This window comes from Haplochromis burtoni, unplaced genomic scaffold (genome assembly GCF_018398535.1).
Source record: "Haplochromis burtoni strain Fernald_Lab_line unplaced genomic scaffold, NCSU_Asbu1 Contig_506, whole genome shotgun sequence".
Classification (NCBI taxonomy): Eukaryota; Metazoa; Chordata; class Actinopteri; order Cichliformes; family Cichlidae; genus Haplochromis; species Haplochromis burtoni.
The window spans coordinates 182106-210000 of NW_024582867.1; the positions used below are offsets into that span (position 1 = coordinate 182106).

General features: G+C 41.1%; 2 protein-coding genes across 3 annotated transcripts in view; both read left to right on the plus strand.

Annotated features, from left to right (window-relative positions):
* col8a2 (collagen, type VIII, alpha 2) overlaps positions 1–27895 on the plus strand; it is a 58232-nt gene that overhangs the window by 28375 nt on the left and 1962 nt on the right. The window contains exons 2-3 of one of the 2 annotated variants that reach the window (XM_042213985.1): positions 13469–13660; positions 19003–27895. The exon at positions 19003–27895 is cut by the window's right edge and continues 1962 nt beyond it. In XM_042213985.1, coding sequence (XP_042069919.1) covers positions 13498–13660; positions 19003–20906 — 2067 coding nt within the window. In that variant the 5' untranslated portion in view covers positions 13469–13497 and the 3' untranslated portion in view covers positions 20907–27895. The remainder of the gene's footprint in view (positions 1–13468; positions 13661–19002) is intronic. The other variant, XM_005948392.3, reaches the window with a different exon arrangement.
* The window catches only part of ptp4a2b (protein tyrosine phosphatase 4A2b), a 22241-nt gene continuing 19547 nt past the window's right edge, over positions 25202–27895 (plus strand). Inside the window, exon 1 of the mRNA XM_014329608.2 lies at positions 25202–25335. The gene's annotated coding sequence lies outside the window, so the exon portion shown is untranslated. The remainder of the gene's footprint in view (positions 25336–27895) is intronic.

Here is a 27895-nt window from a genome sequence, read left to right on the forward strand (position 1 = left end):
ATATCTGATCTTTAGAATCAGCCCTTAATGAACCATTAATGCATGCGGACTGATGTAGCCTTCGCCTGCCTTATCATAACCTTCCAAAACGGAGCTCCATTATTGCTCGATGCACTGATACAATCTGATTAAAAGCAGCAAGCACAGATCCTACTATTCAAAACCAGAGAAAACGTGTCGAGTGTTGCTTTATTTCCTCCTAATTTCCAACCATTTGCTACACAATGCAAAACGAGACGGTTATTATTGCGTCTAGCCTCACGGTGGTTGAATGTGCTGTTTTATTGAGTCTTGGCAGCGCTGCAGGAATTCTATGAGGCAGGTGAACAAGGAAATGGAGCTCATTCAACACCACGCAATTATCTGAATGTTTGTTGTCAAATGCTTTCCCCCCCTTTCTTCCTGATGGGCAGTGCTCGAGCTTGATTCTTGGGCTCAGACCAGGCACTTTATAGTCCATGCAACCATACATTTTTTGTGCTTGCAGCAGTAACAGATTCCTAAATTAAATCAAAGTTTGCACATACAGGCCTCACATAGCAGGCAAACATTATAAAAATGCTTTAACAGAGATATATAAAAGTTTGCAGATTTTTTTATCCATTCCCCTGAACTGGCCCTGACTGACAACGCCGTCTTTGATCTGCTCATTATATCTTGTCTCATCTGGAACATTCCTCTCTCCATGTGTCTGATCACCTCCTGATGATTAAGACTATGAGATAAGAGAGAAAGAATGAGGAAGGCTTGGTTTTAATATAAAAAGAAGCCCCGATGTAATCAATTGCAGGAAAGAGAACTAAACAGGGAGTCACCCTCATTGAGTTATTTGCCAAGAGAGTGGAGGGTTGTTGACAGAGCAAGGAGAAGCAGAGTACCAGAGTGAGGCTGAGTGATAAAGAGAGAGCCCGCCATCTTTTTCTCTTTTTAGGTAGGAAATATTGAGTTAACCCCTGTATACTTGAGACGTGTTTTCCCCTGTCCTCCTTCAAGCTTGAGTTGATTTATTTCACCTCATCCCCTCGGTCTCACACTCCATCGTGCAGCATCTCCACGTTTTATTCTGTCCCTTGTTCACCTCAGTTCAGCTCAACAGACAGGAAAATGCACAAGACATGTCAGATGTTAGAGAGCACGCCAGGAGAGTTTAACTGCAACTTTTGTTGAATGCAATCGGAGTAATCTGGTGCAGTAAAGGCAAGCGAGCAAGCTGCCATTTTCAGAGGAAGTTCATTTTCCCCCAAATGTTTGCCAGGGTGAGCTGAAATGCTGCCTTGTATCTTTTTTGTTTTTTGTCTTGGCCTTATTGAAGCAAGATGCGGTTCCGCTGCCAAACTGGCGTATCTCCGTCTGTTCTCAGGTCCTTGATATTTAACAAACGCATCTGCAGAGCTGCACTTGATCACAAGGAAATTAGCATGCTCCTCGTCTGAGCTATCTTCATTGTGAAATCTGCTATATGTCAGCTATATATAATCCAAAATGATTTGAGGTAAATAAAGGCGTTGGCTTTTTCTTTTCTTTTGGAAGTTTGTTGCCACAACATTGCCAGGTTTACATGTCGGGATATTTTGGATTGACTGAACTGGAGAGCAGTGCACATGTTCTCAGGGAAACGTCTTTAGTGTTCAAGTATGATTGAATCCGAGCCACACATCTCAAAATGCTGTATTATTTCTCTATTTAAATAAATGCATTACTGACTTTTAAAAGGTGGCACACGGATATTAAAGGCTATTTTCCCAAATAAATTACATAAAACAGGAGAGAAAAGATCAAGGATGTAACATTTACTTTACATTGTGGGATACATATAGCCCACTTTGGTCTTAGGTGGGCTGGATCAGTGGAACTCCCCTTTCTTTTCCCATTCTCCTTCTTATTTCTTTTATACATGATAAAGAAATGCCAGTATGGTAAATGAAAAAAAATGTGTCAGTATGACTTAAAGTCTAAGAAATAAATGTGTAAAAGTATAAAAAAAGAAAAAGAGAAAGTTTCAGTTAACTGACAGAATTTTTTTTTTTTTTTTTACTTTATACCCATCATAAAAAATCTAAATAAAACAGAAATTTCTGTAGGAGATTGCAAAAAACCAGGATTTTTTCTGTCCTTTAATTGTTTATATATTACTTGATTACTTTGGTGTCACATGAACGGCCATGGGGGAAAAGTTGCAAAACATATTAAAACACAATTTAAAGTCCAAAATGTATTGCCTTCCTTTTTTTCCCCCAAAGGCATCCAGTGGGACTGATCGGACTCTTTGCTGGGCCAATTCTGACCCCCAGGCCTTATGTTTGAAACCCCTGGAATAGATGATAATAAAAGCTGATCTATAGTAAAGTATGTATTGCATAGTATGTGTTTTCCCGTGCGTTAAACGTGTCTTTCACTGTAAATTCACCAGAATGCCAGAACGTATTTGACGCTTTTTGTGGGACGACCAACACAGACTCGGTTTAATGTGGACCCCCATTGTTCAAACTAAACACAGCTTTATGTATGTGTCGAGTACACAATGTACAGTTTGTAGGCACCTCGAGGCTTTATCTCAGTGTGAAATCACAAACTAAATCAGACATCTAGTAATACGCAGTGGTGTGAAATAGGACTGGGCACAAACCCAGCTCTGCACTCTACTTGTCATCGTCTGACACTTCCCAGAGCTCCTAAAGCCGTCTAGTCTGACCCGGGCTTCTCCTGTGGCTCTTATAGCCTTCATAGGAGCTGGTGTGGGCCCACTGTACAATTACTCAAACGGGACATATCACTTGGTTTTCTTACAACTTTTACACGGCCCAGTGTGTGAGTTTCAGCCGCCAAATAACTCATTTTATGTCTTTCATACTCAAGAAGCAGACTGATTATGACTGCACAGATGTAGCCACACTAAAAATCCCACTTATCACATGCTTGCTCCGCTGACACTAATCACTCGAGTTAGACACTGGCTGGAAAGTCTAAATTCTAGAGTGAAATGGGAATTATGGCAGGATTCTAAAGTCCTTCTTGCATCCCACCCTTTTAAATTTCTTTCAATTGAACTTTAATGTCATCTTTACAACGACATACATACTCCACCCACACAAACACAGATGCTTGCGCACACAAAGCTTTGTTTATACAATCCAGCAGTAGATTCGGGGAGGTGTGAGGCCAGAACTGGCAGGATCTTCTTACATAGCCAACAGTTATAGCCAGCAGCTAATAAAGACTTGCATTGATCCTGATGGGTGGGGTGGGCTTCAGCAAGGACCACAGTCAGAGGGGGCTGTATGCTGGTGGTCTGGTTCATATGCATGTGTGTGTCTGGTGTGCTTTGTGGGCTCTTTTTAGCTGGTTATGTCTGAAGCCTGAAAGAACCAGCTGGAGTCAGCGGTGTTTAAAGTGAGTGATCAATCAAACGAGGGCCAGTGAATTGTTAATGGTCCTCAACTGGGATTCAAACCGTCTAATGAATATCGATTTAAAACATGTGGGTGGCTGAACGAACAAGTGATCCTGCACAGAGGGGGATTTAACAGATTCCTCTCTGCCCTTAAATGTTTAGAGAAAAAAATGGAGGAAAAAAAGAACCAATTTGGTTCCAGGCAGCAAAACTTTCATCTTTAGCATCTATCCATCCATTTCTACTTCTCTATTTAGTGCCGTGGTTGAGCTGGAGCCTATTCCAGCTGGCAAAGTACATGCTGGATAAGTCTCTAACACAGACAGCCAGAGAGCCATTCATACTCACATTCACACCTACAGCCAATTTACCAGTTAACCTAATGTGTTTAGATGTGTTTAGATCTCTGGACTGTGGGAGGAAACTGGAGTACCAAGAGAAAACCCACTCAGGGGTGGGGAGAACATCCAAATTCATCCATCGATCCATTTTCTTCTGCTTATCTGCCGCTTGTTCGTGGGGGCAGCAGGCTAGGCAAGGATCTCCAGACCTCCCTCTCCCTAGCTACCTCCTCCAACTTAAGGGAAGGATGAGGGGAAAACCAAGGTGTTTCAGATGAGATGCAATCTCTCCAGCGTGTCCACACCCACTGGGAATGAGTCCGACTTATTGCTGGCTATGCTTACCAGGCTCCTGCAATGGTTATACAGGGATTAAATGACTTGTAGCAACAGGTCAGATTGTTGTCACATGTAGATTTGTTGGGCAAACTTCCAGACACCCTCAAAATTCAATTCAATTCAATTCATTTAAATTGATATCGCCAAATCACGAAACCTTTGCGACACCAGGAAGCAAAAACTCCCTTTTAGCAGGAAGAAACTTCCGGCAGAACTAAGTTCACAGGAGAGACAGGAGGAAGAGTTTAATAATGCAAAGTGGTGTATAAACAGCCTGAGTGTGAAAACAGGTAAAGAAAGATAAAAAGTCACAAGAGAAACTGTCAGTCAGGGATCTAAACCCACAATGACTCAATAATGCAGTTTGGGTTACACGTATATTCTGTCATATTATAGACAAGAATTTACAATGTACTTTGTGTTGTATCGTGATAGTTTCACTTATAATAAGTTACTTCAAGATTCTCACCTCTAAATAAAAGTGTTAACACCACTATCATGCTAACAGCAGCAATGCTACAGTGAACAAGAATTCCTTTTAGAGTTTACCGCGATATCACATATTCCCATCACCTAACACCTCCACACAGTGTGTTAGACCTTTAGGAAAATGCAACAGTTTACTTTAAAGGTTATTTCCTGTTTTTCTGTTGACTATCAAGAGGACTTTATGTCATTGTAATCTAGGCTTCAGTCTTCAGTTTAGCAGTTACTCAAATGCATGTAGTCGTTTTCTTGTTTCATTTAATTTAGGGTCCCGGGCTGCATTTAGTTATTTATTTAGTTTATGGCGCTATGTAGTATCGGCTTAGATTAGCAGAAAGGGAAAAGTTAAACTTGAGTACCAACCAACACTGAAAAATTCCAGTAGTTACAATCAACTACTTTGGTCTTGTTTACATGCATTTACATATACTTTACATATATTCAGGCCCTAAATAAATAAGAAATGATGAAGCTCATGCGGGCATGTGTATTTACAAACTGCAGATTCATTCTTCTATTTCTGTGTGACGCCAAACAGCAGAATTTTTTTCTCCCTGTCTATTGTCTGCTTTTCGGCTGTCTGTCCGCCTGCCTGCAGAGAAGCCCATTCAGATGGAGCTCAGTCAGTCTGTAGAGCAGTAGCCTCCAGCTTAGAGGCATTTCAACTCCTTCAGGGGGATTTGACCAAGATTTCCTGCCCCTTATTAAATTATAATCTCCCTTCTGCCTCCGCTTCTCTCCCTCCCTTGCTCCATTTTCCTTCATTTTGGACAGAAAAATAGGTCTCCCTCTTTGTTTCGCTGCCAACTGATTTGTGTATTTGTGTGCGCTTGACACATGCGCGTACGTGTGAATCTGTTTCAGATGCAAGAAGAAGCAGTGTGCATCTGAAGTCGCTCAACAGGGAGCTCAAGAGCCAAACCTCTTCTTTTTTATTTCTCTTCTGCAGCTCCCTGTTTTTCAATCCGCCCCTCGTTTCTTAATGACTTCACATCTCCTTCACAGCTTCTTGTTTTCTTCTCCCCGTCTGTTGCTTCTATCTTGTTTACAGTCGAAAGACATATTATTCTTTTTCCTCGTCCCTCGACACAACCACAAGTGTAATCTTTGACAGTGTGATCTGTTGTTGCTCTCCGTTTTCGTGGAGTGTCAAACTGTGGAATCCTTTGATAGAGACAGACTACCAGAGGATTTTTCTGGGCTTTTCCTTCCTGGAAGTTAGCCCCAGCTACGTGCAGCTTGGGATTTTTTCCAGTCTTGGCAAAAAAGAATGGAACAATTGATGGTTTGTGATTGTTACGGGTTTAGGCCCCTTATTTCAGGGCCCCAGAACATTTCTCACCTTCAGAGCCCCGAGTCTTAAATAGACCCATGTGCTTCTTCTCCACATGGGCTTTGAGCCCTTGCCACAGCCAGCTTTGACTCTGGATGAACTGCCACCGTGAATATTTTCTCACATAGCAATAACAAAGCTGTATAGCAAAAACCTCACTGAGAAACTCATTAAAGGGAAATTATGAATCATCTGCAATTATAAATCATTTGAAAGGTGGCTTATTTTGAGTTCTTTTATTGGTCCCGGCTTTGTCAGTTTTCTGTGCCTTCCCTGACCTCTGTCTGCTGAACATTTCAAAGGCGCCATTATGGCAGAAGCAAAGCCACCCACCCAGTGAAGGGAACAAGGTAACAGCTACTTGGAGACACTGGCACAGAAGCAGGAGACATAACACAGACCAAACCCAGCCCATTACATTAAAGACATACAGATTACTGTGTCCAATCCTTGATCCTGAACTACACCATCCTGTCTGAACAAATACGTGTTCACTAAGCCCTTCCCCATCAGAGTGATTAGACTATCCGAGTTAGCTTTTATTCACCTTTTAAAATGTACTGTATGGGCCTCTAATGAGACTAAGAATAAAACATTTTGCAGGATGCTTTTTACAGCATTTTTACAGCTTCTAGAAAACCAAAACCACACATCGTGTAAGAGATCCTAAAACATGGATTAAACATATCTTTATCTGCTGTACTGTAAGAAATTGCATTGTTTTGATTATTTATTTATTATTTTGTCAAGTTAGGTCATGTTAGGTTGGAGGGGAAAAAACTCAACCTAGGACTAGATAATCCACTTCACTAAAGCCAGTACATGCAAAAGTACATCAGTCATTTTACTTTATACAACCCTGTGACAGAACTCTCACTTTCAACAGGTCAGATGGAATATGAGTTTTCCTCCTGCAGGAGAAAAAAAACATAGTTTGTTTGTAAATGCTGTCATTAAAGCCTCAGTGACACAGTCCTAGAGGTCTGTTGGTGACTATATGGAAACCACCGGTTGCTAGGGAGAAATGAGTATTCCCTAACCAGCTGTAAATGATTATTCACAACTCTTGACTCTTGGTAAACTCTGCATTGGTGGACTTCCCATTCTTTGCATAGAACGAGCAATGCAAGTGGGCGCTGATGCAAAACCACAAACCTGCCTTAGATGGGGTGGAAAATTGAGCCTTGTAGCACAACTCTTACCCCCTTAGATGGCTACTTGGGGTAACCCTTGTTTTTCTTTTCTGAACTGAGTTTTTGTCATATTTCAGGCCCGTTTCCAGAACAAAATGACTGGCTGTGCATCAGAAGTTGGTGAATACGATCTCTCCTTATACACTTTGCCAGGGCTACCCTTGGAAAAACCCAGAACCTATTGAAATGGTCCGGAAACCACCCCTTTACTGCTATATACTGGGCTGACAGAATTCATTGAAGGTATGGGGGAGGTCATTTAAATTTTTCTTACCTTGTAAAAAGGTTTTTTGTTACCTAAGTTGTGTAAAAATAAAAATAAAATCATCTCTTAAAACCATAATTACTACTAACCAAAGTACTTCCTGTGATAAACAGGAAGTGAAAATTTAAATAAAGACAAATAAAAGTAAAGGTAAACTGCAGTCTCAGATGAGACTCAAACATCAACCTTTTAGTTGAATGTTATACATGAAAATAACACATGATCAGTCTCCAGCCTTCTCATATTGCCTTCTTTCAGCCTTTAAAGTGGAATCACTTTTATAGCAACAATTAGTTTGGGTGTTTGTGGTAAGACCGTTCAACCGATACAATTGTTTTGTTGGAGAAGTTCTTGCACTAACTTTGAAATTACTCATTTCTCCAAAGCCACAGCTAGTCTGTGTGTTCAGCCAACACACACCATGGTCCTCGACTAAAACGGGAGAAACTGCTGTTTAAGTTTGGTTTATATTTAAAAGACATTGTAAAAAAAAAATCACAATAACACTTAATTGATAAAACTGCTGCTCTTTCATTGTGGACTCCCTCTACTTTTTACTTTTACGTTCAAATAAACAGCAGGAAAAGTTCTGCCATGCTTGCTTCTGGCAGCAAACAATATTCACACTAGCAATGAGCAGCACAGACGAGCGGCCAGAGGAAGCCGAGTTTATTCAATTCAGAGCTGCATGGCAGGGAGAGCCAGAATCATCATTTTAGTTTAAAGATTAGCTACATTACTGAGCATCCTCAATGTTTTACTTTTGAGATGAGGTCACCTGCACAGTGCTCTTATAACACCAAACCCTTTACAGTTGTTGCATTCCAAATGTGCAAATCTCTAACTTTATATCAACGTCAAATTTTTTTTCACATGATGAGAGGATTATAATGTAATGTCAGTTTTGGAGAGTTTTGAGGTGCAATTTCATTGAGCATTTACTGGTCTGGAGAGAGGGAAGCAGATTGCTTTTTATAAGATTATTATTTTTACTATTTCCTTTTGATAACCTAATCAGGTACTCATATTGAGTTGAGGTGTATTGGGCAGACGGAAAGGTGTAGCTGTCGGTGTCTGCCCCCCACCGATTCCTCCGCATACTGTAATCCACTTCTTGGCAGGTCTGGGGTAACTCTGGGTGTTTTGCAGATTTTCAAAATCCCTCTCTCTCTCTGCTTCATCCTGATTCCAAATACTACATATAAAGATGAGGTGATAGAGCATGAATTGCTAAAGCAGCATGGGGGTTAGTCTGGCTAATATGCTGGAATGGATTACTTTTCATGGGCCTGAAGCTGTTCCTGCTAGGAACTGAAGAGCATATAATGGTCCCTTGTAAAACTCCCATGCAATTGGACATGTGTGAGGTCCTGGAGCTTTATAATTCTGAGACTAATTAGCCTCACTTTCACTGCTTTAACCCTTTGTCCCTCACACAGAGACCTGTTCATGAGTACAATACATCGACTTGCAGTTTTATGATTAGCGAGTCTGCTTCTGCACTCAGATTAAGTGCCCTAGGATATTAGACGTGTTCCTCTGAGTGAAGTCATCAAGAAAAGAAAACCCTCTTTGTGACCTCTTCACTCTCCCCACAGCTCCCCACAATTTACTCGGCCTTCATTTCCTTTTATTCTCACATGTTCTCCCTCTTTAACAGTGGCGTCAACATAAACTCGTTCCCCTTTGGACATCTCATGGCTCTTGTAAATGTAAAGGGATATAAAGAGTATTTCATCCTGTAAGGTGTATATCATTGGATGATGTCTGTGAGTGAGCGCCTTTCTGAGAGCTGTTTGATTTGGTGTGCCTGGGTATTTGTAAATGTGTGGTCATGTACATATCATGTGGATCAGTATAAATAGTCTACCTCATGTCTCGACATTAGAAAGAATTATTTACTGTGTTTCCTATGGCTGCTTTATACTTAACTTATGATTCAGTGGAAACACAAATAAGAGGACATTGGGGCTTTTATTGTGGCGGGTCAAAGGGGACTTTTTTTTCCTTTTCTTTTTTCTCCTGAGAAACAACCAAACAAAACTTTTCATACATTTTTCCAGCTGCTGGTAACTAAAATAACAGATGTTAATGTCTCATTATATATGCATTAGCTTAGTGGCCACCTTTATGCACACGCAGCCATGTTATGTGAACAGCCGTGCTGTTTCCCTGCTGCTTATTTGCACAATATTGAGTTATTCAAAGCCAGCAAAAATTGTGACCGCAGCTTAAATATTACGCTCGGAGCTGACACCTTAATGTGCCACCGAGGCTGTTGGAGGGATTACCTCATACTAAAGAAGGTGATTCTCGAAGAAAAACATGCTCACTTTTCTCGCCCCTTCATACACAAGCCCTTAGACTCACTACAAACTGTGTTTCGTAACTGCTGTGCAGACCTTCTCTTCTGTCTTTCAATAGACTTTGTGCATTTGTTTTTCTTGACATCTCCAGGTGCATGTATTTCAACTACAAATCCGCTAAGGGCATTAACACTCACTTGTCTAGACTGCAGATTGATTAATAAACCACAAATGTATAAACTGAATTTGAAAAATCTTCTCCCTTTTCTCTCTATTCCAGGGTTGCAATGGCTGTTGTGCCCATTTTCAGCTCCTTTCTCACTCTAAGGGAGCCAATCTTTCATCTCATTGACTTCCCCTCACAAGCAGAGGACTTGAACATGATTTGGGCTCTAGCTGTGTGCCTGAGATGACTATTTTAAGGATATCCACTCTTAACTGACATCACACAGAGCCAAAAGTGTAAAGAAGCGCCCTTGATAGTATCAGAATGTCTCCTCTTTCTAACCTTTGCTTGTTAAATTCACAAAAAAACTGGGCTGATAATGGAAGAGATCTTGGGAATAGGACCTGGGTAAGACTTGTGGGTTCATGGTTGGAGTTAGGAACGGTTATGGTAATGGCTGTGGCTACGGTTTTTCAGAATGGGATGAATCAGCTAAAATATTTGGTCAGGTTTTAAGTGCCGTCCTCCCTGCGAGGCTTGTGGTTTTAACCAAACTATTTAACCGCTATAGGCCTTGGTTGTTCTTGAACCATTTGGTGTTTTTTCTTTCTTTCTTTCTCTCTTTTTTATGAAAGCCGGCATAATGCCCTACATGATGTTAAGGTGATGAGTTCTCCACTCAGGGAGCGGCTCAAATGTTCACCACAAAAACAATCACCTCCTCTTCCCCCCATGACACAGAACCCTCACACTCAGTGTACCTACTGTAATCTGTCTGTGCCGCATGGTTTAGGAAATGTCTGGCGGTCTGGTCCTGCACATGCACAGCTTAGGGGAAATGGAAGCAGAGTACCTTGGAGCTCACCTCCTCAGCGCTGATTATATTAGAAGGCAGACGCAGCAGTAAGGGAATTGTGTCTCCTCGTCTGTCTGAGCAAGCCACTTGAGATGCTTCTGAATTTGGGTTTGGAAGATGCCGAGTCTGCTTTGGCGGCTCAGAGCCTGCGTGGATTAAGGTTTTTGGCTCGTTTTAAGTGATGTCCAATGCATGTTCAAGAAAGGTGATTACCTAAGGGAAATCTATGCTCCATTTGCAAAGCTGCGGTGAAAGAGATGCAAACAAAATGATCTTGTAATTATGACTCCATATGCTATCATCATAATCATCTGATAATATTAACACAGCTAATAATCCTCTCGTTCATACAGTTATGTGGAGAATGCGAGTACGCCCCACAGGTACTCTTGGCTTTTCTCAGAAATGATATGATGATGAGAGATGAAGTGCCCTTCCATAGAAAACCATCAGAGCATGGCTTAAAACGGCCACAGGGAGGTGCAAAGCTGCAAAAGATAGATATAAAGCAAAAGTGATGATCACTTCTGTAACAAAATGAATGAGTGGTGCCCTTTCACCGTTCATTGCGACACTCTCTTTTATTTCTTCGTTAATGTTCCTTTTGTGCTCTGTCCTTGTGTGTTTTTGGCTCTGTTGCTGTATTCTGTCTTTTTTCGGTCAGATCTGTTTTGTATAATGCGTCACCCGTCCTGCCAGACGAAGCTTTCGCGCTGTAACTTTGGATCCTGCTCGTTGTTTAATGGTTGAAAGAGGCTTTCATTCATCATGAGCCCCCTCCACTCCACGTTCAGACTTGGGGTTTGTTATGATGTGTTTTGAATGGAATGATTTCATGTGAAAGTGGGTGAAACTTAACAGGTTTTCAAGTATTTTTAAGCCACCCTGTATAACTGCTTTCTAGAAGTCTTCTGCTTTCTCATGCGTACCAAGAGTGTGTGTTCTGTTACGTGGGTGTTCTTGTGTGAGAGAGAGCTCGTATGAGTCCAGCGGTGGCCAGACAGACGGGATTGCATTTTTAACATCCACATCTACAAATTAAATACTTGATAAACAGATTGCAAAGGTCTCCCAAGTGCCTGTCTGTGACTTGTCCCTGTTCGTGCACAGTTTCTGTGATGCCTTGCAGAATGGTGGGCATCCAGAGCTGCCTGTTAAATTGCATCTGCACCAAAAACCGCAGACCCCCATACCAGACGAGCTCCCCTGCCAGCCAGCCAGAAAGTCGGCCAGCGACCAAACGGCGTCTTACCAACGCGGCTCTCTTTTTCTCCTGTTTATTTCTCTTAACATCTTTTTCTGCGCTTTCGTGATTTCCCATAGATTACATTTTGATTTGAACACTTATCGAGAGATCGTTGATTCTTCCTTACAGCATAAGCAAGCATAAACCACAGACTAATCATAATTTGTAAAAGGAACCCCAAAAATTCCCAAACACTTTGATAAATTGCTCTAAAACAGGAATTGAACAATCTAGCTATGCAATTATTAAACAGTCACAAAAAAAAAAAAACCACACAGCAGGAGAAAAGCTGTAAAGGAGACCTGGAGTCAGCACATATGGTGGCAATAAACACACCTTTTTTTTCTGAGCATCTGTGATTTAAAAACCACTGTGAATACCCCCAATTACTCCTAATGATGCTGCCAATTAACAGCAATGTGCAATTTTCAGATTAGCAAATGTCAGTTAGTGTTGGCGTGTGCTTTCAGAGTGATCGCTCTTCTTGCTGTTGAATGCAGAGACTAACAAGCTTCAAACTCACAAAATGAACACGACAAGACAGGCATTCATAATAAAAGAAGAGATTTGTGGATGCCATTATTTATTTTTTCATGTAACTACACAGGATGCTGCTATAACACACTGACCGGGAGCCTTATATGATTCATAGTGACTGAGACCTGCTATAGCATGGCTACAGTGGTTCTGAATTCTACTTGTGCTTAAAATAATGACCCAAATTTATCAAAGTAACTGTCAGAAATCAAACCAGCCTCCAGTGCTGCCACTAAGCCCTATTATTATTCTGTTCCCTAAATGGATGATGAGCCAGTTTAAAGAAAGCAATTCAAGGCACATAGTTTTTCATGGCTGTGCGGTGCATTGTCTTGTTCTTTCTGAGTTTTTAAGCGCGACATGGTTGGCATTTAAAAACAAGCAGCGTGAGCCCGAAATGACATTTTGCATGTCACACCATCACAAAATAACTCCTGACAGTCATCTGTTCAAAGACAGCTGATTAAAAGAGTTCACGGGAGAGTTGCAGTGGAAACAGGAGTCTTTAACACGCTGCTTGAAGCCAGCACACCTACAGTCGCTGCTGGTCAGCAGTCTGATTGTGGTTGTGAAAATGAAGAAATGAAAGTTACGCAGTTGCCAAGTGCCATCTAAACCAAACACAGCCTTAGACTATGCTGAACAAATACTATACTGTAATAACTGTATGTTATTTTTGTGCCTAAATAATGTGTTTGCTCATATAAATTTTAAAGTATCGTTTTTTATAAATACCCAGTGTCTGTCTTTAACATATCTGAAAAAGCAAGACACTATACGCTTCAATTTCTCATAGAGGACATAAGGAAAAAGATGCCACTGCATTACTTCAGAAACCTGAAGTAAATTCATTTAACAGCCATTACCAATAAATGTACACTCAGGGAGCTAAATTCTCGCATCACTTAAGTGACTTTCTGAAGGTCTGGCATTGTAAAATGTTCAGTAAGATGGACCAAAGAGTGAAAGTGGGTTTTATTTTTCTGTGTCCTCTCTCTGTTCCCTTCAGTTCTTTGCGTGTGACACCTAAAGCCTGGGATGCTGTTGACCATGCTGCTGGCTCCTGTCTCTGTGCTACTGATGCTTGTGGTGCCTGCTTTTGCCGGAGGGTACGCCCCCATACCCCACATGAAGTACATTCAGCCCATGATGAAGGGGCCTATTGGACCTCCGTTTCGCGAGGGCAAAGGACATTATGTTGGTGAGTAGTTCCTGTGAGTGTGGCATATGTATCCCCTTTTATGTCTCATTTGGTCCTCTAAAAGCAGTCTAATAGGTCCCCTCACACTTTACTGATTGGTCATTTAGGTCATTGGAAAACGCTGATAACTGCCATTTTACAACCTCCGTTCCAAAAACGTTGCAACACTGTATAAAATGTAAATCAAACAAACAGATTGTACAGATTTGTAAAACTCATAAACTTGTAAAGAAAAGCGTCTGGACTTCTTTAAGTTGCTTGAAGACGTTTCACCTCTCATCCGAGAAGCTTCTTCAGTTCTAAGGTCAAATGGTGGAGAGTCCCAGATATAAACCTAGTGGGAGTGTCCCCCCACAGAGGGACAAAAGGACCCCCTGATGATCCTCTAATCGCCTGAGCCAAGGTGTGAAACTGGGTGTGGGTCCCAATCAGCCAGGGTTTCGGGTGAGCTCATTGTGAAACCTGGCCCCACCTTATCATGCGAATTCCTGAGGTCAGATGGCCCAGGATGTGAGTGGGCGTTAAGGCGTCTGGGAAGGGATCTCAAAACTGGATTATAGATGGCAGAGAGTTGGTGTCGTAAACCACCGCCTCTGTTCACAGATGGTCGCTCACAGTGGACATAAATGGCTTCTTTCACTCCTCTTTCAAACCATCTGTCCTCTCTGTCCAAAATGTGAACATTGGCATCCTCGAAAGAGTGTCCTTTATCCTTAAGATGCAGATGGACTGCTGAGTCTTGTCCTGTGGAGGTGGCTCTTCTGTGTTGTGCCATGCGCTTGTGAAGTGGCTGTTTGGTCTCTCCAATGTCGAGGTCTGGACATTCCTCGCTGCACTGTACAGCATACACCACATTGTTAAGTCTGTGTTTTGGAGTTTTGTCTTTCGGGTGAACCAGTTTTTGACACAACAACATTGTCATCCCCTATGTAGCCAGTGTATCAGAAAAACTCAGATTAATGCTCATCGTGCAAAGAACTCAACATGGTCCAGAAATGCTGCCGACTTCTCTGGACCAAAGCTCATTTAAAAGGGACTGAGGCAAAGTGGGAAACTGTTTTTTGTTAAAACAAATCAGAAAAATTAATGTGTTTTTAGAAAACATGCATCCTCTGCACTAAAGAGGAGAGGGACTATCCTGCTTGTTATCAGTGATCAGTTTAATGGCCTGCATCTCTGTTGGTATGGGGGTGCATTAACACCTATGGAACTAGCAGCTTGCACGATGCTCGATGCTGAAAGTAAAATACAGGTTTTAGAGAAACACACAGTATGCGCCCGTCTTGATGACGTCTTTTTCAGGGAAGGCCTTGAATATTTGAGAAAGACAATGTTGAACTGCATACTGCATCTGTTACAACAGCGCAGCTTTGTAGTAGAAGAGTGCGGATTCTAAACTGGCCTGCCTTCTGTCCAGACCACCTTAACAAAAAACACAACAAAGACCCAGGACTGTTAAACAGCTAGAATCTATCAGGCAAGAATGGGACAACATTCCTTTCCCAAAAGTCCAGCGGTTGGTCTCCTCAGTTCTAATTCATTTATAGACAGTTGTTTAAAGAAGAGAGGATGCTATACAATGAGAAACACTGCACTGTCCCAACATTTATGAAACGTTTACCTGACATCAAATTCAAAATATGACCTTAGTATTTTCTTAAGATGGTACATTTTCTCGGTTTATACATTTGATGTTTTCTAAAAGTTTTTTTTTTAATTTAAATAAAATATGGGGTTTTGAGATTTGCATATGATTGCATTCAGTGTTTTATAAAACACACATTTTACATTTTACACAGCATCCCACCCGTTTTTGAAACTGGGGTTATGAACTACCTCCATAAAATGTAGCCTTATGTCTAAAGCACCAAATCACATGAAGCTCTGACTGCACATTGTGTGCTGAAATCACTTGTCTTACCAACTGGATATCACCATTTATTACATATCCCCCAGGAGAGAATGTAAAAAAAAAAATCTAGAAAAGATTAAATCAGTTCTAATCTAACTCTAACTACACCATTTGCAAGGCCAGTGGCACCATAATTAAAAGATATAGGGCATAATAGAGCATCAAATTGGAATATGTCATTGGTCTTTGCTGGAATTCACCTTTCAGTAGGTGTCACCAGAACCACATTTTTGCACTTGGTCTGATAGACATACAGACAGGCTAATAAGATGACAACTGTCCCAGTCATGGCAGACAAAAAAAATCAAAGACCTATACAAGGAGTGTATCTCAGCTAAAGGCATGCTTTGTATAAATAGAATTGAAAAGAATGTGGCAGAAGTTGGATTTCTGATATATGTGGTACATTGAATATGAGTTTGCTGCCACTGTGTGGTAATGTGTCCACACTGCATTACTAATGAAATTATTCAGTCCTCTAATGGAGCAGCTGACTGCCTCTTTTCCACAGTCGGCTAAGACAGCCTGACTTTTTGGGTTGGCTTAGCATCTCAAAAAATAATGCCATATCATTATCTCTGGTTTGAGGCACCTAATTTTTCTTCTGTGTGTGCTATATTAACGGTGCTGTAAAATGTTATATGTTCAAGTTTTTCCTAACAACCTAATCTTCTGACTCCTTGTGCTCCCCATCCTATCAGAGGGACTGCATTTATTTAAATGTAAACATTCATAAATGTACAATACTACAGTGTGCACAGTGCATAGCATGCTTTTACTACTTTGTTTTAGATTTTATAGCTTTTCTCAGTTTTGTTGGCTCACTTCTCAAACAAACAACAGTTGAAGTTAGCAAAAAATAATTAGAGAAAGTCTTGAATGAATGAAATGAAAGAGAAACAGTGAGAGCATTTAGCATTCTCAGCACAGCTCCCTACAGTGTGAACAGGTTTTGGCTGTTTAACACTTTTTGAAGTAGGTTGTGTCTCAGTTGAACAGCTTTATTCTCCAGAATTATTTCTGTGAGTCATCTGATGTTGTGTAATAAATTTAGTTTTTTTTTTTTTTTTTTTTTAACTCTGCGATCCCACAGTTGATTAGTGAGAAGTGACTTGAGCACATCAGAGTTATGAAAATGTGTCAACATGAAGGACCAGGTACTCAGGTAAACATTTTACAGAGGAAAGAGGATGCCCATAGATAAGACATATGGAGGGATAAGCCCCTGTGTGAGGTTACTGAGAAGCTGTGGCACTGTGGACTAGTTCTGTTCTGTGCACTGCTCTATAAATTGTCTGTGCTTTTTTCTCTTTACTTTGTTGTGTGACCACTGCAGGAAAAATAAAATCGCTCTCTAAAAGTACATGCAAATGTAAGTGCTCTTTTGCATTACAAAGCAGCATGTAAAGCCTCTTGTGCTGTTTATATCAGCGTAGTATAGCATTCACTTTGATACACAACAGAAGTCAGTTACCCCAGAAAATAATAGTCTGGTACGGTGCAGTTCTTCTGAATTATTTTGGCATATTTGTCTTAACATTTTTGAAATTTCTTTTTTTTTTTTTCATTTCACATAACAGCTCATACATGTAGCAAAACAACCCACAAACAGCTGCATCTCATCCCAAACATTAAATTATGTGTCAAAATTAGGGAGCTGTCAGTAAGTAAGTTTTAGCCACTATGTAAATTATAGTGGTCAAAATGTTTACACACTTTGTCAGATTCTGAAATGCTGAAATCCTCATCTTCTAATTTCCTAAAAGTCTTTTCATGCAAGCTGTCACAGCAAATTCTTACTGTACCAAACCATTTCCTCCTATGGTCACACAATACACTAAACTACAGTAAAAAAAACCAAACAAACAAAAAAACCTTAATATACACAACACTATACAGAACAAAATATGTAGCATAACAGTAGCAAAAAAGAAAATATTATCCTGCTATGTGCTGGAAGAAAACAGCTCTGTGGATCACTATGCAGCCTGTCAGTCCTTTTTCTTTGGCCTCATATTTTCACAGACCTCACACATTATGCTATCCCTTGCAGTAAAACAGCAATTCTGCTAAGTCATTTGCAAACACTAGCAATGATCTTTCTGGTGTGCTCAATAGCAAACTGCTTGAAAATTTCAGCTATCTGTAGGGGGCAATATTGGTCCATGGTTCCATTAGGAATGCCATGAACTATTTCTGGAAAGTGTTCAAAGGCCTGGCAAGGGTGACATTCTAGGGATGAACAGGATGCAGCAAACAGGAAACCACATCAACCTTAAACCAAGGTTTAAGAATAACAATTCACATGACTAAAGGACTAAATGGATCAGATAGGGCAAGCTCATCAAGTAATAGACATTTTGCAATCAACCTCAGTTCTATTTGACAAAGATCTCCTTGTTATTAGCTAACATTCACCATTTAATCAGACTTGGAGTGCAATAGACAGGAACTGTGTTGCTAAGTAACTGTGTTATTTGTTTTTTTTTCCTGTTTAAGCCTGGCTGTGTTGCACTCCACTGTTATAGGAAAGATTAATGACAGAGTTTACAACCTGTGGCACACTTTTAATGCTGTTTTCCTCTATGGTTCAAAATCAAAAGTAAACTCCAATAACCTTAACAGGAACTCCAACTGAGTCAGTTAGGACAACATCAAAGGTAACTCAGTGACAAGTGTTTGTCACTTGTGATTACATAACAAGTGATGGACTGGTGACCTTTCCAGAATTTAGTCTAATAGAGTACCTTCAGACTGGGTAATATTCAGCCACTCACAGCACTGATGAAGTAAAAGAAAATGAAATGGAAATGAATTATGCCACTGATTAAGATATGACTTTTCAGTCTCTAAACTCATACTGAAGTATGCAAAGTATTAATTTCTTAGATAATAATCATGTAATATATTTTGTGTATTTCTCGAATTTTCAGTGTTTCTTGTATGTAGATAATTAATTCTTTGATTTCACAACAGAAGAACACAACCAGCCTGGTTTTATGCCTTCTTTTTGTAGTACTAGTTAAACTCTTATTTAAAAAATTACCTAGTATTTTTACAAATGAAAAATTTCTTCAATAAAAAATATATTTTGATTCAAACAGTTCTTTAATGATAAACTCACAGACACTTGTTGATTGAAAAGATGGATAGTCTGTCAGTTTCCATAACAGCTAAGTACAAAGTAGTATAAAGTAGTCTAGAGAATCTTATCTATTCTTCTCAAAGAATTCAACTAATTGTATTACAGATAGTTATTAAAATCCAGTCACCATAGTAGTGTGGATTGAGATGACATCTTTTCTCTCGGACATCAGCAATTTAAAAAAATACTTACTTAAAGTACTTAATAATGATGATGATGATGATGATGATGATGATAATAATACCTGTAACAGTAGTCCTAACAACCTGTACATATTTTTCCTAGATATGCCACCCATGATGGAAGTGAAGGGGGAACCCGGCCCCCAAGGGAAACCAGGACCAAGAGGTCCCCCTGGACCACCAGGCGTTCCAGGGAAACCTGGACTGGGAAAGCCTGGTTCCCAAGGCCCACCAGGTCCTCAGGGACCTTCAGGCTTTACGGGAATTGGTAAGCCTGGACTTCCGGGACTCCCAGGAAAGATTGGGCCAAAGGGGATGCCTGGGGTTAATGGTGAGGTAGGCCCTCGTGGTGAACCAGGTCTCCGTGGTCCTCCCGGGCATCCTGGGCTTCCTGGCCCAGCTGGACTGTCCTTGAATGGGAAACCTGGGCTTCCAGGTATGAGAGGCCCCCCTGGGGTCCATGGCGAGCCAGGAATAAAGGGTATAGCTGGCCCACCAGGTGATCGTGGGCCTAAGGGCGAGAATGGAAATGGGAATCCAGGGCTTCCAGGTCTAAGGGGTTCTCCTGGCCCAAAAGGGAGTATTGGACCACCTGGTCCTTCAGGTATTGGCACACCAGGACTAAAAGGTTTGCCTGGAGTACCTGGTCCTAAAGGTGATAATGGACTCCCAGGTGATCAAGGACTCCCAGGAGAGGCAGGGCCCCCGGGACTACAAGGTTTGCCAGGGCCAGTTGGGTTGGGGAAGCCTGGGCTAGATGGACTTCCTGGAGCACCAGGTCCACAAGGTCCAAAAGGTGAATCTGGGGCCAGGGGTACTCCTGGAATGCCTGGAACTAATGGCTATGGAAAACCTGGTCCAAATGGACTAAAAGGAGAAAAGGGACATGGTGGATTTCCAGGTCTCCCGGGGGATAAAGGAGAACAAGGACCAACTGGACCAGTTGGGAAGCCAGGACTTGATGGACAACCAGGACCATCAGGACTTCAAGGTCCAATGGGATTGCCAGGAAAACATGGAATACCAGGACAGAAGGGAGAGCTCGGGCCCCGGGGGCCTCCTGGACTGCCTGGCCTTCGAGGTGACCAAGGCCCCAATGGACACTCTGGAAAACCTGGTATGCCTGGGGAAAAGGGCATCCCTGGGCCCAATGGTCCTATCGGAAAACCTGGACCTAAAGGTGAGGCTGGGCATATTGGCCCCCCTGGGAATCCTGGTATAACAGGTGCCCCGGGGCCTAAAGGGGAGTCAGGGTTTATGGGAATTCCAGGCCCCAGGGGCCAGTCGGGCATTCCTGGTCTTCAGGGGCCCATGGGTCCCATGGGTCCACAGGGTCCCCCTGGCCTAAAGGGTGAACAAGGACTTCCAGGGCCTCCAGGGCTGGGCAAGTTGGGTGAGAAAGGTCCTATAGGTCCCCAGGGTCCTCCAGGGAAACAAGGCTCCCCTGGACTTAATGGCATACCTGGGCCTCCTGGCCCTCCAGGACCCCCTGGGCCTCCAGGAAATGGCCATACAGTTGTTGCAGGGCCAGAGAGTTCAAAGTTAGATGGGGGAGAAATTCCAGATGACAGAAAAGGCCCTGCATATAGTCAAGTTCCATTGTCCGCCTCTGTGGCACCAGCCTTCACAGCTGTCCTTACCACACCATTCCCTCCTTCAGGCATGCCAATCAAATTTGACAGGACCCTCTACAATGGGCAAAATGCCTACAGCTCTTCTACTGGCATATTCACTGCTCCTTTATCTGGTATATACTACTTTGCATACCACATGCATGTAAAGGGAACTAGCCTGTGGGTAGCATTGTATAAGAACAATGTACCAGCCACTTACACATATGATGAATACAAGAAAGGCTACATGGACCAGGCATCTGGTAGTGCAGTCTTAGAGCTGAAGGAGGGTGACCAGGTATGGGTCCAGATGCCTTCAGATCAGGCAAATGGCCTATATTCTACAGAGTACATCCATTCTTCCTTCTCAGGATTCTTGCTCTGTCCCACATAACCCTATCTTTTCCTTAAAAGATGTTGCTAGATTGGCACCTCAGTGCAGCCCTTAACCTAAAATACCTGCAGCCATTATAGAAACACAAAACCCATAAAATACTCAATATTATTGCCATAGTCTTTATCTGTCTCGCCCTCAACAGCACAAGTGAAACAAAAACTTTGTGAATGAAGTGAGTTTTTAAAGGCAGGGGAAGGAATTTCATACTGTGTTCTTTATTTCAGTGTCCTTCAAATGTGTGTTTTAGTTGTGTTTTATGTTTGTGTTTTTTTAAGCTTTTAGCTTATTTTAATTATTATATTGTCATAATTTTATTGTTATTATTTGGTCCATGTCATCATTGTTGTTGTTGTTGTTTATTGGATTCAGACTATTTAGTGCCTTACTTTTTAATGTGCTAGAAACCTTCCCGTGTGACTGCACAACCTGCCCACATGCTCTGACACAAGGACGACATCACCAAACTCTGATGGGGGGAGGGGGAGGTCATCGCTGCAGTCATGTTGCCCTGGTGTGTTATTTAAATCATGAATTGCTAGAATTATATTGAAAAGCCAAAATACAACACAATAAATATAGGCATACATTACAATACCAAAACGAAGTATTTGGTGTGGTGTGTTACTATTAAGTTTTACTGAAATTTTTAGGATTTTAAATTGTTGCTACATAAAAAAAAGTTGTGATTGAACTCAGCAACAGTTGGTTTTAGGGTGAGATATATTTAATGATAGTGAACATATGCACCTGTTCAGGGAGTTTTTCTGCTTCACTATGCATTTAGTAACCTACAAATTTCAAATAATAGGTCTTCCTCTTTCTTGTAATTTAGTTTACATGCAGTTCAGAACAATTAATTCTACAAATAAACATGACCTCACATTTAACAAGGTAGACACCTTTAAATTGCCCTTTAAAGAGATCAGCACCACCAAGCAAGACCCCTGCATCACCCCCCACTATCATTCTTTAGGACATTGTTAAAAATGTACACAGTCAGTGTTCACAGGCCAGAAAATAGATAGTGTCTATGGACAAATGGACAGTAAGGACACACATACTGCTGATTCAATGGCCTGTTTCCTTCTGTTTTCCTTCTGTTGATCTGGTTTCATCACTATCCCATGCATCCTGTTCACACATTCTAACCATCACATCACTGATTTCTAATGTCATTAAAAACCCTTTCCCTGATTCCAAGGGAACCATCTGCACTGCCACATTAGAAAAAAAATATAATCCTTTAACAACATGATGCAAAATCCACAAAGATTTTGAAAACCTGAGTCTGCTGAGAAAACAAGGAGGCAAAAGGATAAGTAAACAACAACAACAATTCAATTACGTCCTTCACTGCCAGTTTCTGTGTTGTTTGTGATAGATGTCAGGCAAATAAGAGCAATTTTTAATCATTTGTAGCTCTGAATGACAGGATTTTCTAGTTATTTCTAAATCAAATGTGTCAAAAATTGCTTAACTGCTGAGCTTAGTGTAACATCTGTGGCCAGGATGTTTCAGAACCGGATAATGTCAAAGTGCACGGCTGGAAATGAGAATCAATTTGCCTTTAGTCCATAAATAAGTGAAAGGGTCTGACTGGGGCCTGAAGATTGTGAAATGCAGGTTGTGTAACATTTTAACAAAACCACGCCAGATTTCTGGGAGAGGTGGTAGGTCAGAGGTGTGTTTATTCATTTCTGTTGGATGAAGTATTAAAGATCCACTCTGTGCATGCGTGCACTTGTATGCTTAGTAGGTATACCCTTCAGCCCGTCACTGTGTCACTGCGTGCGTTTGTGTGTGCGGATTTGTCACAATGTTCCCTTGGCGTTCAGGTCCCGAAAACGTTAGCGAGGATAATAATAAACTAAAATTAAGTTACAAAACTGTAGGAACGGCTTACAGTCCCATCAATGTTCCACCAGAAGATTTTGAGTTGTGTTTTTTGTTTTAAAGAGAATCTTGTAGAAGATTTACTTTACAACACTCTAAAGATGAAAGGTGTAAAGGCGTGCAATAACTACTTTGTGCCAAGTCACGAACCAACAATTTTTTTTTTAAAAAGACATAAAAAAAGACATACTATGAAATGTACAAAATGTTTATTCACTAGTTGTAGTTACGAATCACAAAAGATAATAAAATCTAGGCAAAACAAAACAAAGGTTGGTGCTTCTATCTAACTTGTGCCGCCCTGACGCTCGTAAACACTGAATTATGACTACCTTACATCATGATGGAAGAATGTCAATGTACACGAGCATGGTGCCAAACATTTAGCCTTCCCATTAGAATGAATGTATAATGTTTGACTGTTTTATGGTGGGTCACAGTGCATAAACAGTAACTCTTCACGTCGCTTTGGAAAATTAGTGTGAGGATAAGGCTTAATCAGTATTTCTATTTCTATGTAATGCACTTACTCTTAGCCCTTTCTGTCTCATAACATGAACACATCGACAACTGCTATGTATCATTGTTGCTATGTGAGTCTACAAAGCAGTCTCATTATGTACTGTATGTTGCCTTTTATTTTTTTGAATCACCTCCTCTTTTTCGACACACGGTGAAACGGTGATGAGAGTTACATGCGGCTGTTACGCTCTGTCCTCATATTTTCTTAGACAATGTCACTTGCTTGCTGAGTTTGCTCTGTGTGCAAATCATTTAACAAGTGTCACTGAGATCCATGTACCGCAAATGTTTTGTTTTTCTTTATTAGGAAAAAAAAGAAAAAAAATCACAAAAGCCTTGCTTCGGTTCTTAAGGGATATATGTTTGTTTTAGTTTCAGTATACAAACGGCCATTCCCATTTGCACATGAAATTAATGAAGATGTATTTATACATTTATGATAATTTAATAGGGATGCCAAAACTGACCACCGAAGCCTGGGACATATAAATGGTATTTAACAGCATCGATGAGTTAAGAGCATTTACAACTTGTAGTTAGCATTCTAGAGTTGTTTGTGAAGGATTATTTGTATTATTTTCTATTTGTGTAATGTACAATGTATCAACGTATAGGTTTTTTTTTTTGTCTTACAAGGCTATTGTGTGCACTATGCAATAGAATTTGGGTATAAAATGCACTCCTTTTTGATTGAAAATGTTTGTCTGCTTATACAAAATCTACAGTACTTGATTGTATTGATACCACGTCAATAAAAACAAAGAAAAAAATGCCTTGGATGCTGGCGTGAAACTTCATTGACTTTCTGTTGTATGGTTATGTAACAAAGAAAATATATATTAACTGGAATACAGAGGCTACTACTACATCTTAAAAAAAATCAGTAACAGTAAAAATTCAGTAGCTCGTGTGCGGAGCAATCTGTTGCACGTAAAAGAACTGACACTAGAGGGAGATATACAATTATAAACAGCGTTTCAGGCCTCGGAGAGATGGGTGATTGCATAGTAAGTTTAGGACTGAAAAGAGGAACAGGTAGACTTTTCCTTTTCAGGTCAGCTCGCTGGATGTAGATGGAAGCAACACATATCTTTGCATAAATATTTTGCATGTTGAATATATGGGTTATCACGTAAGCATAAGAGTATAAATGGATGGATAGATAACTACATTAAATGTGGATAAACAAACATATGAATGAGCTGGCTTTTAATTAAAACAACTAAACTAACTCTGATGCGTGACTGGAGGCGATTCAACAGTCTGTACTTTTCGAAACAAAACGGTTCTTGTAACCAATCCATGTGCTTAGATAAGAATAAAATCTATTTTTAAAAAACAGCCCATGAGTTCAGGGATAATATGGTGCTATTACTTGCTGGAACTGTCGTCACCATGGTGAGCTGTCATCAGTCAACCGGATTCTTCTTACGTCGTACTGACGTCAGACCATCCATGCTGCATTCGAGAGATCCCGGTAATTCTGGCGCAGTGACCGCAGATACAACCTGATGCACATACATGTGCTGTTATAGAGAGAAGTAATAGAAGATATGAAAAGTTACCTACACTAAAGCAAAGTGAGGAACGACCTTGAAGCTAATCCCTTCAGACGTTGCCATGCATGTCACTTAAACTTTATTCCAGTTTCCGCTTCCTGATAGTTAAATTGGTGACGAGGAAACACTCAAACAAACAAGAAAAAAATGCTAGGATGATCTGGGATACACGCGTCTGTCGTTTAAAGTTTTCCGAGGTTTGCAGATTTCTCAGGTGGCCCTCATTTTGTTGACTATTAATTCGCACTGCCTGGTCGATATTTTTCCGACGGTCCCTGAAGGTCTTGTACAAACTGAGGAGGAGGCTCCTCCCCGACAACAGTTCCCGACCTCCGACGAGATCTCAGGCTGCCACACTAAAGAGGAACAAAAAGGCGATCTGACAGCGCTTTCTGCACTCCCTCCACTTTCTCCGGGGTAGTCACGGGATTTCAATGTTCAGCTTGCTCTTTGTAAGTACTCAATGACTAAAAGATCTCAGCAAACCTCTGGGAACTTCTTTCTGCCTCGATTGAATGTAATTCTAGTGCTATAGATCCGCTAGAGCCCACTGAAAAGTTGAGTTCCATATGTTAGGTGATCGCCACACTGCCGGGCAGCCAAAGTAAGTTGCATGAGGAGTCGTCCGAGAATAGTGTCCAGTATGTAGCCACGTTAATGGTAGCTCGCAGAGCAAAGCTTAAGACGGTTTAATCGTGTGCTACAATCGGTGTTGAAAATCCCGTTAAAGGTATGAATGTTCATTCTCACTGCCTCAGATATCCGTGATATCCGCACTTGAGTCAGTTACCTTTTGTCTTGATTGTTGCAGTGCTGCTGGTCTAAAAGATTGCTGCTAAAAGCAAAGTGCGTTAGCTAGCCCGCTAGCTAACATAGCTGCGCTAGCTTGCTATCGCGGCTATGGCTTTTTCCCTAAAGAAGAAAATCGCTGACTAGCATTAGGACTACTAACAGGACTATGTCATAGCTTGTGTTTTTCTTTTAGAACAGAATACGTTTAGTTGTATTCATAACGTGGTGTTTTCTAAACTGACCGTCGTTCGGAATACCACAAGTGCTAGCGCTACCTTAGCGCTACACGGTGCAAGGGTGTACAGGTTACCGTAGAATTTCTTCTGAACAACGTGTATCATATTGGCAATGAATACTTGTGTTAACGTTAACAATTGTCCTGGCTAGTAGTACTACTGTTATGTGTATAAGATGCTTAAGTTATTTGTAGTTGTGGAAAGCTGCGTGGTAACTATATGGCGACTAAGCTAGCCAGCTGCCTTCCGCCCTTTGTGACAAAATCTTGACCTGCAGTATAGTTCACCCATATGCTAAAGGCCAATTGCCAGGCTGACGGGTTGATTTTTTTTTTTTTCTTAAACCGACAAAAGATTTGTCATGTCTGTTTATGTTTGTCGTCGCGGCTACTGGACTGGACTGTCGTGCTCCTTGTCTTTATTGCTTGCTGTCTGGTTGGAGTCGGAAAATTTGCTCGGTTTCGACGAAAAAAGGAGAGAAAAAAATGGCCAACACTGGAGTTAGGTGGGTCTATAATTTAGCCTCGTCTGGTTTCCTAAAACAGCAAGCGCCCAACCATTTAGCCATGTGGGTTGAAGTGAAATGAGGAAATGCATTTCGGGAGGAAGTTGACTAGAGCAGCTGTGACACTAAAGGCCGCGGCACATTCCCATGCCTCTCAGTTTTCAATTTATGACCTTCCACTGATTTGAGGCTCCCCTCTGGTAGTAAATTCTAGTGGGCGGCTAATACAAGTGAATAGCCATCCTACCAACAGGGCGGATGAGTCAATCAGTAACTGGTGTAACAGGTAAGCTAATTATATACTCCCGATTATGAGTCACTGCAAGGTGACCTGGTTTGCCTGTTGATAGGATGAGATGAGTGATTGCATTCAGGAAAAAAAAGCTAAGGGAATGTTGGGACACTACAACAGAAATAATAGAAAGTTGCAGTGAGTAATGTAATCAATAAGGTCTATACTCTTGCTTCATAAAAGGTTAGACTTTCACAACTTCAGTATTGTAATGCTTTGCAGTCTTCAGACTCCACTGGCATTTTATTCTTTGTGGAAGTAGGTCGTTTGAACAGATGACCCGCTTTATTTTGTAGCTAATTGACACATGATGCTCTGGCCAATCTAGAAATAGCAACTCTCACTCAATCTGCTTATATAGCACATCCCTCAGCTAAAGTCAGCCCTATACTGCTTGGGTGGGCACTCATTTTTGTGATCAGACTCTGCAAGGCAAACTTCTATTACCTGTAACTTTTGTAAGCCAAACTTGAATTATCCTTATTTGAGTTTTGCTATTTTCTCAGCTAAATCAAACTTGTTGTTTAAAGACTTAATATGCTGGTTGGTTGCTAATTTATGCCTACTAGGAGCAAAGAAAATGCCCTGTGACAAGATGGGAAGTTCTCAGCCTTGGTTACTGTAACTGTGAAAGGTGAACCCAGTGTGCAGTAACTTGATATCAGCCTACAAAGGAGTGTTACTGGGGGAGAAGAACACCTATGTTGTAGCCTGCTGGCTTTCAGCCCATCAAGCCACAGGGGGGTGACTGAGTGTTGAAAGGTAGAGCAGAGGAGGCCATTCCATACTGACTGCTTAAACACATTTTAAAATTTAGCTACTCTCCCTATCTGTGGTGGGAATGGAACACGAAGTTTTTGGTTTTACAATGGGCTCACTCCTATCTTTGGCTGCAGTAGAAGTTGTTTTGAAATTGGTATAAAGTGGCAAGCTAAGATTAGTTGGCCACTGTTTGTGCTACCTCTTTTCAAAGCGATTAAGTGAAGCCCATATGTAGTTACGCATTAGTGGGCACCTTTTTGTGAGTAGCTCGTTTATTGCAAAGTGTGTGGATTAATGAATCATGCAGTGATCGGCACAGTGTTTACTGTTGTTGCCACAGTGTTGGGGTAAAGCAAAGGCGCAGGCTCAGTGGCACTGGCAGCGTTTCACAGATTGACACCTCTCCTAGATTGCTGTTGCAGGGG